Below are 12,973 nucleotides of genomic sequence, written 5' to 3' on the forward strand. Positions count from 1 at the left end.
CACTCCCACTATACTCTGCTGCAGTGGTGCAGTCCAGGTGATATCCACCCATCCTTTTTCTGAACTGCTTATCCTACACAGAGTGACGAGGATCCAGGAGACTACCCCAGGGCACAAGGCGAGGGACACCCTGCATAGGGTGCTAGTTCATTGCAGGGCACAAGTGCATACACACATTCACACACTACAAACAGGTTAGTGATGCCAGTCATTCATATCTTTAAACTGTTGGTGGAAACTGGAGTACTCAGAGGAAATCACCAAAGCATGGGGAAAACGCCATAGCAAATTCCAGACACACAGGGCAGAGGCAGGAACCAAGACCACCACCCCTGAGGTGCGATTACACTTACAATTACCCTATGAGATTTGTACAAACCTCTTTGCTTTGTGTTACTTCTAACTACACTGTGGATGAATCATATCTAATTAAAAATGATGAATGTGATGTGCAGATGACACCGTGCAGAGCTTTGAATTCCCTTGTGGAAAAAAGTGTCACTGAGTGCAGTTTATCACTGTCCATTATGCTTTTCTGTGCATTCATTATCTCTTGATAAGTGGTTTCTCATGGGAACTTCTGCATCTCTGTGGGACTCATACAATGCAGAGCACAACTGTGTCAGGAAATAATACATCGGCTTGACATTTGTGACTGTAGTGCAAAAAGGAAAAAGCCAGAAGTAAAATAAACACAAAATATCAATATCGTAGAACAAAGTACCAACCACTATCCACTGTAGCACTTATCTACCATCTGGTAGATCCCAGGATGCACACACTCATACAAACAGCCATTCAAACCCTACAGCAAATTTAAAGATGCCAATCATTTTACAACTCTTTCTACAATAATCTATTATGGACTCAATTATATCAATCTTTTTTTAATACTCACTTTACAGAAAATACGTTTGCCTGCTGTTTTCCCTGTGCATGAAGAAGGTGCATAGAAAATGAATTTGTATTCTGTGTTCTCCAGGGGGGGTTAATATCGTTGTGTGTGTGTGTGAGGAAACATGCATGGTCATTATTTTCTAGTTTGATATTGTCTGTTTTCACACATCTTGATTTGCTTGGTACCTTTAGATTATTGTTGGGGTGCAAAATAATTAACAACAAATATTTCTGTGTTGGCACAACAGTTAATTAAAACTGCAGCCTCACAGCTACTGTGTTTCTGGTTCCAGATTGCTGTGTTAAAATTTCTCCCTATGGGTTTCCTCCAGTTTCTCTGTTTTTATCCCACATCTTAAAAAACATGCTGGTAATCTGACTGTGTCTTTTTTGTGTATAGTGTCATTGTGATGGACCGACATCCCATGCACACAGGAGGTATTCCCACTTCACACCCAGTGTGTTCCCTGGATACGATGTATGCAGCTATTTTATTATTTTTTTACTTCATGATATAATCTCCGTTAGCTTGTATATAATTATATAAAATATGTTAATGGTGTGTATGTGTCTCTGTGTATTGGCATCCCGTCCATGATGTCCCCCACCTTGTCTCCTCTGGGATTGACCCAGGATCCCTGGGCAACTCTGGATGCATGGATGGATGGATGGATGGATGGACATCAATTTTTTTTTTTTTTTTTGTTCAAGGCAAACATGCATCAGAAACATTATTAACATATATCCTACAAATACATGATTAAAACATATCAGTGAACACAAGCTAAAAGTTTGGTGATGATACCAGTAACTCACCATGATATAAAAAGCAAGCATGGGAACTTTTTTCTTCACATCATGATCAGTTTACATTTACAGTGCCAGAGCTGATCAGAACTAGAAAGCTGTGGACGCGCGGCTCATCTGTGCGCATGATACTGCGGTTGCACCACACCACACTACACAACACTACACAACATCAGCACGCTCCAACTCACCTTGAGTGAGTAACCGTGTTCTGTATTACGCACACAATTAACCAATACACTAACCGACTTCTGGCCGCCTCAGCCAATCAAAAGGTAACAGTGGCGTGGTCTGCTGCTGCATTTCCCACTCCAGTGTCGCAATAGTAGCGAATAAGAGCGCCGCGTGGGCGGAGCCGCCGTCTGAATTCCCGCACTGGGTTTCGCGTCGCGCTTGAGAAGCGTCTCCGTCTTCCACGAGTGTGTTGGTGCAGGTGTCCGGGGGGAGGATGAGGAAGAGGATGATGATGAGGATGAGGATGCCATAAGAAAGGCGGGCAGGGGCAAGAATGAAGGGAGACGCCGGAAAGAGAAAGAGAGATATAGAGTGAGTGAGAAAGAGAGAGAGAGAGAGAGAGAGAGAGTGAGAAAGAGAGAGAGAGAGAGAAAGAAAGAAAGAGAGAGAGAGAGAACGGGAATATGATATGAATAACGGGAAAACGGTGCTGTGCGCAGAAATCGACTATGTGCAGAATATCGAAAGGGCCACGCTGAGCTGTTATTTCTGGTCGGCGACAGTACTATGATTTGGTATGTGGCCACTTTGATAGCAAGCGTTTTCAGCACCAGGGGAACGACAGCTCAAGGTGAGTGGAAGCGCAGCATGTTGTCTTTTTTTTTTATTATAAACCCAAACAACAAACCCAAACAAACAGACATATTTCCTGCACCATTATTTCCGTTTTTTGTTGTTGTTTTTTTTCCAGTCGTTCTTTCATACATTCATATAGCAGGTTACACCAGCCAGCAGCAAAGCATGAGGAAGTATGTGCATTTCTTTTCTTTGTTTCTTCCTTTATGTTTTTTTCTTATCATTCTGCATAACTTGCATCAAAAGTTCAAAGTCGGTCATTCGTCATGATTGATCCTGCGCCTTATAATGATGTCTGATGTGAGGCCGTGAGCGGCGCCCAGACACAAGGCGTGTAAGCATCGCCTTCAGCTCCATCACCTACATCTAAAGACAAGCGACGCACAATTCACGTGCCATTTTACGCTTTGCACGCGCTGTTTAAACGAATGTATATGGCATGCACGTATATGGCGTGTAATTGTGTGAATGTAAAAATAAATAGCAATAAGAATAAGATTGTCCAGCATCCTGGAGACACTATGCATTCCAGCCTGTGCACAGGATTAGGGCAGGATTAAGAGAGCAGACATGAGGACCTGCGATTGTGTGCTCTGATTTATTCTCGACATATTGCATGGTGTAGTCTATTCTCGCTGCAGTCGTTGGCTATTATCAATCTGTTCAATCGTATATTTTTTGCAGGCGCCATGCTGTGTTCAATAGCTACACTGTTTTGGATGCACTACCAAACGCGGCTGTGTTAGGCCTACTAACGGCCACTGTATTATTATTATTATTATAATTTATTATTAATGCAAATCATCTGTACATGTGTGCACGTTCTGCTTTACGTTAAACAACAGCTTGCACACCCGTGGACTTATTTAACCTTGCGTTTTCCCCGCGTGTCCAGGAGAAGGGGTCGCTCTGTCGCGCTAATTAGGACTACGCGCGTGCATCTGGACTCCACACAATTAGTCCATAGGTTGTGTGAGAGTCACTATTCCACTAATCTTACATGCAACCTACTGAATTGATGCATTTTGTAAAATAAAATAAAATAAAAATAAAAAAAACCATTCCTTTTATTATATCTCCTATTTTACGGCTTTTAGATTTGGATTGTATTGATATTGACCTTATGCTCAAAAAATCCAGGCTACATCCAGAGTCCAGGTCTTATTAAGCCCCGAGATGAAGTAATAAATGCATCATTATAATCAGTGATCATTAGCACTTAATTGGCTTGTAGGCACAAAGCTGTGGCACAATGCGGGTGTGAAGCGAATCAGAAACTGACTTCACTGGTCACACAGTGCAGTGGGCAAGGTCATCTCTGAGCCTGTGTAGACCCGAATTGGCATGGAAAATATTGATTCACTGCTGAAAATGTATAAAAACGTAAAGATGTGAACTGCAGAAAAGAGCGACGGGACAGTTCGGCACGCCTGTGGGCGGGGCTTAACACTGCAGTTACAACTATAGCAGAACATTGACAAAGCTGCATAATGATTATTATAACTTACAGATAATGTATTTGTGTGTGTGTGTGTGTGTGCAAGTGAGTGTGTGTGATTATTATTATTATCATTATTATTATTATTATTACTATTATTATTATTATTATTATTAATGTTATAATTATAATTTAATTTTTATTATTATTTCTTATTATTTCTACTATTATTTTTTTTATTAACATTATATTTTTAAAAACATATTACACAGCAATAAACTTGCACAAATCTATACCTCAGCATTTTTTAATTCTTCAGTATGATTGGTCAGAAGGTTAGTTAATTTTCTATAACAGCAACTTTGACAGTAGTCCCGTCTGTAAGGTGTAGCATAGATGTTTATGTTACTGGGCTATTTTAAAGGTCGTAACATCTAGTTCACCGGAGCCGTTTTTCAATATATGGTTTTATGCTGCATTGAATCTCTTTTTTTGTTCTTATATTACCAAGAACACAAGTACTGTGTTCGCACCTGGATGTGTTCTTGATCTGTTGACTGAATCCACTCGAAGTTCCAGAAGTCATTGCGATGAAGCATCTGAACAATAATAATCTAAATATGCATTTAAAAAGAATGATTTTGATATATGATTTATATTGCAGCATATACAGTATGTGGTTGTTGAAAAGAGAAACTTGTCTCTCTGAACTATTTTAATCTATTACAATTATCCAATCTATTATCCAAAGTAAATTATTATATTAGTATTATTGGCGGTCCTGTCCCACTACTCCAAATATGCTGGGACGGTCCACTGTGCAAAGAAAGATCGCAGCACATCTCAGTTCTCACAAAGATGTGTACTATGTCGTCCTCTTCATGAAAGTTCGTTCTTTCAACGTAGCCTGACAAGACTGGTCTTCACGTGGACGCAAGTCAATTCTGCACATTCTTATATTTGAGAACCAGCTTTGTATGAGACTTGTACGACAAGAACGCACATAATCTAAAGACAAAAATAAACAGACTATTATTATTTAACAAAGAAAAAGATTTAACGGTTTTGAGCTTCCTGTTAAATGACAAGCTGTGTTTTTGTATTATTGATTTCAAAAGTCAGGAAAGAGGATGTGTGTGTGCCATGTGTGGCATCAAGGCCAAGTCTTGTGGACAATCCAATAGCTATAAATCAAACTATAAATGGGTCAAAATTTTGACATCATTCTTGTGTAAACCTTTTACAAATTACTTTTGTAAAAAATATACATTTTAATGGCTGTATAATGAAAGGAGGAGCTTGAAATCTAATCACAAACCCTAAAGATGTGAAATTAAGAATAACCTTATTGTGTCACCTTAAAGCTCCAGGGTCCATGGTTAGATCCCGAGCTCATGTTTGTCAGACTGTGTGTTAACTTCGCTTGTTTTTCTTGCACCCCAACAAAAAAGCTGTCTGAGCTAAATTGGTGTGAAAGAGTGTGCAACTGAGACTGTACAGTGAAGAGTGACCCATAATGGACTTAACTCCTATTTGGGGCGATTGCATGACAAGGATAACAAAATTACTGAAAATGAAAGGATGAACAAACGAAACTAAGAACAATACAGGCATTCTCTAAGCATGCATATTGAAAGGTGCTGACACAACTTAAATGCTTAAAATGAAGTTCATAAATGAATAGCATTTCCTACTACCTAAGGATGTAATGTACTCTGGAGATGTACAGTAAAATCATACACGCATGAGTTTTAAAATACATTCCCAGCAACCGATGCAATAGTATTGTATGTGATGTCTCACTTGTCAGAATGATTTATTCTTTGTAGCATTATATACATTTAGTTTTTTTGCTCCAGGTCAGCCTATAAGAAGGAAATGATGAAAAAATAAGGCATGACTTGATAAAAAATAAAAAAACCTAGGCTAGTTTCCATAACACACCAAAACCCAGGTTTGTAAAAGCAACACGTGAAAATGTTTTTGCTATATTAGTGAATTGAATCTCAATAAAAAACTAACCCTAGTGTCCAGAGGTGATCACAATCGAAGACATTTTCACAATGCATCATAGGTGTCATGGCATTTAGGTTTGCAAACAAAAACCCTGCAACTATGCTTCAAAAACAAGGGATTTAGTCAGATAGATGAGTCACGTTTATGTTGTGTTTTTTATCATGGCATAGTCATTAGTCTTCAGCTCAGGTGACTGATTGTGTGTTTCACATGTTCTCATTATGTTTACATGGGTTTCACAAGTTCAACAAGTCTCCAAAACATGCTCGTGGGTGGATTGCTTGTGTAAGTTTCCCCCTGTGTGTGTCTGTGTATATATATATATATATATATATATATATGTGTGCGTGTGTGTGTGTTTCTTTTCTATCTCGTACCTTGTGATGAACCGGTCTACCTTCCAAGGTGTATTCCTGCCTCGCCCTCAGTGTTCCTGACTCCAGATCCACCACGACCCTGACCAGGATAAAGCTAAGAATGAAATGAATAAACTGGGGATCAAGTCTGAGGCCTATTGGTTTTTTAGTTTATTTATTGTTTTTTTATGCTCCCGGTAGTTAAAATCAGGACATTTGCTGAACACATATGAATGAACCCAGATAAGGAGAGCTACAGCTCACGGACAGCTAAGGACAGAAGGATTCACACAGCTGTCTGATTGCTGATAATACACACCCTTGGCAAAGCCAAATCCTTCTTCTTCTCCTCTATTCTTCTTCACCATCTTGCCAAGCAGTAATCTTTAAAACTCACAGCTTTTTAAGGTGACTGGTCCATACTGCTTTTGTTTTTTCTGCACCAACACTTAGTAAGCCTTATTTCCTCCCTAAAAATTTCGCAGGTTTTAAATCAAACTCAAATGCAGCACAATTTCCTAAAGGCATTCTTCTTATGAAAACATCTAGAGAACAGAGATCTGTAATACTGTAACTACATACTGCTTCCTATTTCCTGAAGTTCTTCTTCTTCTTTTTTTTTTAAACCAGGATGCATTTTATTTCCTGTTATCAAGCACACTGAATCAATAAATCTAGATCCAGAAGTTCCTGGCTGTTAAACTGCAGTCTGTCTGGATGATATCCCTTCTATTAGTTTCAACCCCTCTACTATTGGAAAAAGTCTAAAGAAAGACACGTTTTTTACATTGAAAAATATTACAGTTTTACACAAAATCTGCAGTTTCCTGTCTGTTTGTAATGACTTTTTTATTTTATTTTATTTTATTTTAACTGCTATAAATATATAAAGATATAAGAAATTAGAAAAGAGTTTTATGATACAATTTAGAATAGAATTATATTCATGGATGAAATAGAATGGATATTATATTGAGTTCGTCCAGAAATGAATTTTTCAAAATGAACATAGATTTTTCGTCTCATTCATCGCCATCATCACAAATTTTATTCAGCCAAAGCCATCTTTAATTGCCGCGTTTCGCACAAGAGTTGGCGTGGACGTCAATAGAAACCTCTGAGAAACCTCTGAAAATGTTTATAAATAGGCTACAAAGGTTTGACATAGAAACGATATCATATGACGAAAGGTCACCATGAAGCTGTTTTAGACTAAATATCATTGGAACACTAATATAAATACACTTCTAGCATTGACTAGAAGTTTTATTATTATCTTTTGGAGTCTGATACTGAATTATATACAGTATCTTGTAGTATTTAGTAACGATCGGCTACCTCTGTTTCTATCCTCGGTTATAGAAGAGCAAGGGACTAAGTTAATATAGTTCTGTATTTTAGTTATGCACAGTAATAACAGAAAGAATTACAAGAAATTTACAAGTATGCAGCAAAATCAAGCATTTTTGGCTGCAACAATCACAAAAAACTCATAAAATTATGGACATACACATTATTTTTATCTTATATATAACGTTGTGAATTATTGAATGGAAGGAAAGGGTGAAAAGTATTATTCATATAATATATCATAATATATATATACATATATATATATATATATATATATATATATATATATATATATATATATATATATATATATATATATAGTATTATTCTATATTATATTTAAAAAAGTATTAACAAAGTATTATATTTGAGCATCTGCAAATGTATCAGTCAGTGTGGCTTATAGCAGTGCTCAGTTCTCAGAGTTTGAGTTATAGCTTTGCATGCAAGCTTGAGCTGAGGCACAAGCTCTTCCCCACTGCCACTCTCTCTCTCTTTCTCTCTCTCTCTCTCTCTCTCTCTCTCTCTCTCTCACTCTCTCTCTCTCTCTCTCTATCCTCACGCTTTCTCACCTTTCTTTCTGTCTCTCTCAGCCCTCCGTCAGCTGGAGTTGTGTCAGCGTGGCCTGCGCTGTCTCCTTTAGATTTATTAAATATTCAGCAATCTGCTTCCACATACTGAACTGCACTCGGCGTCTGTGTGCACTAAAGCCAAGACCCACACACCTCCGTGGAAACTCCTCCACGTCGGAACGTGTTATCGCTTTAACCCTATTGTGTGATGTTCATTTTCACACCTTAGCTTCCTTTAAAGAGAAACGAAATGTATTAACAGGGTAAGGATACTCCTTTCCAACATGCTCTGTTATGCTTGTTGTATAATTTAGCACATTTGTACCTGTAACGTTATGAAGGGAAATGCTCTAGATGAGCCGCTTTGGGATTCTGCTGTCCTGTGTGCAGATCTTATCGCAGACTAATCTAATGTAGAGAAAAGTGGATGAGGCCCTGCTGTGTTTGTGCTAAAGACCACATTTCCTGCTAAGGTTTTGTTCTGCTGTCATCATTTTTGTCTATAAATGTAATCAAATGCCTTTATATGCATTATGGAGAGGAAACTGTACATCCTGCCTGGAGGCTTTATGTACAAACATATCTATAGTCTGTATACACTCGCTGGACAAAGAGCAATGCATAAAATCATGCAGATGCAGGTCACATCAAACATCAGAATGGGGCTTGTACTAGACGGGCTGGTTTGAGTATTTCAGAAATTGAAGATCCCCTGGGATTTTCACACACAACAGAGTTAACACGGACTGGTACGCCATTCTCGGTTTTATCTGACAGGAAACCTAGAGTGACTCAAATAATCACTCCTTACAACTGTGGTGAGCAGAAAAGAATCCCAGGACGCACAAGACATCAGACCTTAAGGTAGATGGACTAAAATGGCAGAAGTTCACATCAGGTTCTTCTCCTGTCAGCCAAGCACAGGAATCTGATACTACAGTGGGTGCAAGTTTACAGAAACTGGTTCAAAAGTCTAGGCAATTATTTTCGCTCATTCTGATGCTTGGTACTTTTTCGCAGATGGTTGACTATTGAATGAATTAACAGGAGTATATATATATACAGTAGAGTTCTGTTTCCACCATAATTGCACAATTAATGAGTTTATTAATTCATTTATTTTATCCCTTCCTTCCTTTTTTCCTTCCTTCCTTCCTTTTTTCCTTCCTTCTTCCTTTCTTCATTCATTAATACACTAGTAATCACTTTGTTCTTGTCAGGGTGGTCGTGGATCCAGAGCCTATCCTGCAAATACTGAGATACTGAGATAATAAGATACTGATACACACTTAGGTGGATACACACACTTTCTCACACTTGTTTACACCCATGGGCATTTTAGTTTAGAATGTTTTTGGGTGGAGTATGGAAACCTGGAGAGCCCGGAGGAAACCAAATTTGCCAAAGTTGTTACCTGAACTAAGGGTTGAACCCGCTAACCTGAAGCAACACACACAAATCACAGTCTCCCAAAATGGGACAAGTTCTTTCCAAACCAGTGCCTGGAACAGACAAATTAATGTTGTATGCTGTACATTGAAATATCGAGGCCGGAAACAGATTGGGAAATTTAGGGACACCAGGCTCCAGATGGGGGTGAGTTCATGAGATGAGAACAGGGTGCACACTCTATCAGATGGACATCAGTGACCCTGCTAAAATGACCATGTCTTTACTTTTCAAAGGACTTAGTGACCATCTGGTGTCCCTGAGGTGTCTGTACTACTCGACTTTATTTTCCATCCTGTGCTTTGTTTAAGTTACTGTGAAGAAGACATTGTGATGCCTATGATGCAATCTTGACACAATTTTGTTCAAGTTTTATAAAATGCGACCTCTAAAGTGAGTGTACTGATAGAATTCTTCTGGAGCGTAGGCTCTTTTTTTCTGTGCTGTTAGTCAGCATGTGTCCGCTTGGGTATTTGGCCTTACACTGTCATCAGAAATATCTCTTTCAATAACTAAAATATAATATCATATCCCTGGGTGAGGGGGGCACGGTGGCTTAGTGGTTAGCACATTTGCCTGACACCTCCAGGGTTGGGGGTTCGATTCCCGCCTCCACCTTGTGTGTGTGGAGTTTGCATGTTCTCCCTGTGCCTCGGGGGTTTCCTCTGGGTACTCTGGTTTCCTCCCGGACATGCATGGTAGGTTGATTGGCATCTCTGGAAAATAGTGTGTGATTGCGTGAGTGAATGAGAAGTTCGGATAAGCAGTAGAAAATGAATGAATGAATGAATCCCTGGGTGAAAAAACTAGCACTCCAGATCATTCTCTCCTGGAGTCAGATTTGGTGTATGTGTGTAGCATCAGGGCCGTTGTGGCTCAAGCGGTTACGGCTCTGGGTTTGTTTATCAGAGGATCGGGGTTCAAGCCACAGCACTGTAAAGCTGAATGTTGGGCTATTGAGCAAGGTCCTTAAGTGATCAGAGCAAGCACATGCTGTGATTTATCAAAAGCTGATCAGAGAGACAGAACACCGGAGAAGTTGAATATTTATTGCTTAATAGAAGTGTTTATTTTACAGATATATATTACAGCATAGTGAAATTCTTTCTTTGCTTATCCCAACTTTGAATGTTGGGGTCAGAGCACAGGTTCAGCCATGATACAGCACCCTGGACCAGAGATGGTTAAAAACCCCATAAACTCCTACATCAGGTTCAGACTTACATCATCATACTAAAAGGAGCAAGAAATAAATACTGCCATTTATTACGAAAACATAGGGCACATTTTGATGCTTACAGAATTGTTCAGTATCAAAAAATACATGTTGCTCCTCCAATTGGCACAGCAAAGCCAATTCTATTCCAATTTCTACTTTTTTTTGCTATACAAAAGACATTTGAGTTAAAATGTGCTTAAGAAATCAGAGGATTGATTCAAATTTTAGCTTTAGTTTCCTGATTTAACAAGTATGCTCCGTTAGATTGGCTGTTTAAATAATTAATAGAATAAACGTCTACTCCAAATCTGAGCTCTGGATTTCACCTGCGAAGACTGCATTTGTTTGTTAACAAAAGGATAAACCAATATAAAGACCGAAGAGATATACAGTATACTATATGTGGAAAAAAGTCTTTTTGAAGCTGAGAAAGGAGAAAAAAATGATCCGAGACATTGCACATGGATTGAGCAATAGAATTGTTTATAGAATTGCTCAATCATTTAACAATTTGGAATGTTCTGGTAAAGAAAGAAACTACAACGACTGTCCAGTCAAGAAAAACCACAGCTGCTGATGACAAACGTTGCGAGAGGTGTGAAGAAAAACAAACAAAAATAACAGTCAGTGACGTCACCAATGGCCTCCATGGCATTATTTGAAAAATGTCATTAAGGGCAGAAATATATTGTCCATATCAGAAGATGCAAACCTGTTTTCAGCAATAAGAGTTAGAAAGTATGATCAGAAATCAGAATTTGTAAAGAAATACAGAGATGATCCACAAATGTTCTATAAACAAGATTAACCTCTACCAAAGTGATGTATAAAATGAGATAAAACTGTAAGTCACTATGGATAAAGGCATCTGCCAAATGCGTAAATGTAATATCCATGTCATATCTTTAGAGTCGTAGTGGTTAGTATTTTTATTTACCAACTGTAGGATTGGGATTTACATTTACATTTACATTTACAGCATTTGGCAGACGCCCTTATCCAGAGCGACGTACATAAGTGCTTAAATCTCTAACATTTTAATCTCATAAGTTACATACTTAAGATACCATGAGTTTAAAACATTTGTTCAAAGTTACAATGAAAAAGTGTCAAAGGTGTGTTTTTTTTTTGTTTTTTTGTTTTTTTTAAAATGCGAAAGATAATGAAAGAAGTGCTAGTTGAAGTGTTTCCTGAATAAGTAGGTCTTCAACCGCCGCTTGAAAATAGCCAGTGACTCAGCTGTCCGGACCTCTAGGGGAAGTTCGTTCCACCACCTTGGTGCCAGTACAGAGAAGAGTCTTGTAGTATACTTGCCTCTTACCCTGAGAGATGGTGGAACCAGTCGAGCAGTGCTGGTAGATCGGAGGGTGCGGGGTGCAGTGCGAGGAGTGATGAGGGCTTTGAGGTAAGAGGGAGCTGGTCCATTTTTGGCTTTGTAGGCCAGCATCAGTGTTTTGAATCTGATGCGTGCAGCTACCGGAAGCCAGTGGAGGGATCGCAGCAGCAGGGTGGTATGAGAGAACTTTGGCAGGTTGAAAACAAGCCGGGCAGCTGGGATTTGCATTGTGTTTTGTGTTTATTGTGTTTTTGTGTTTGTCCAGGCATTTCCAGGTTTCCTCCTCAGTCGAAAGATGTGATGTAGGGTGCTTGGCATCTCTAAATTGTCTATAGTGAGTGTGTGTGTGTGCGTGTGTGTGTGTGTGTGATTGTGCTCTGCAATGGGTTAGGTGTTCCTCACCATGTGCCTAGTAACAGACTTAAACTTGGTTGTGTTTAGCACATATTTCCCTGCAGCATCATGAAACAGACATTATACCAGTGACTTTGTGACAGAGTAGCCCTGCCTTTGAGCATATTTCTGTTAACTACTGTCTAAAACTCTTCATGTTCATCTTCAGCTTGTGGTATGGGTTTGATTTGATCACTCATTCCTCTCTACAGTTCGTGTAGCCGCCTTCGGCGCGACTCTGAGCACTTGTTTTGTGTTAAATGACCTTTACCAAAAGCATGCTGGTGTTCAAATACACATCTATCCTGTGGCCAAGCAGCTGAGCAG

General features: G+C 39.0%; 1 protein-coding gene across 1 annotated transcript in view; it reads left to right on the forward strand.

Annotated features, from left to right (window-relative positions):
* Positions 1-2,142: 2,142 nt before the first annotated feature.
* Positions 2,143-12,973, forward strand: part of igsf9ba (immunoglobulin superfamily, member 9Ba) — a 79,144-nt gene continuing 68,313 nt past the window's right edge. The window contains exon 1 of the mRNA XM_060888758.1: positions 2,143-2,509. Coding sequence (XP_060744741.1) covers positions 2,446-2,509 — 64 coding nt within the window. The 5' untranslated portion in view covers positions 2,143-2,445. The remainder of the gene's footprint in view (positions 2,510-12,973) is intronic.

This window comes from Tachysurus vachellii, chromosome 15 (genome assembly GCF_030014155.1).
Source record: "Tachysurus vachellii isolate PV-2020 chromosome 15, HZAU_Pvac_v1, whole genome shotgun sequence".
In the NCBI taxonomy this organism is placed as follows: domain Eukaryota; kingdom Metazoa; phylum Chordata; class Actinopteri; order Siluriformes; family Bagridae; genus Tachysurus; species Tachysurus vachellii.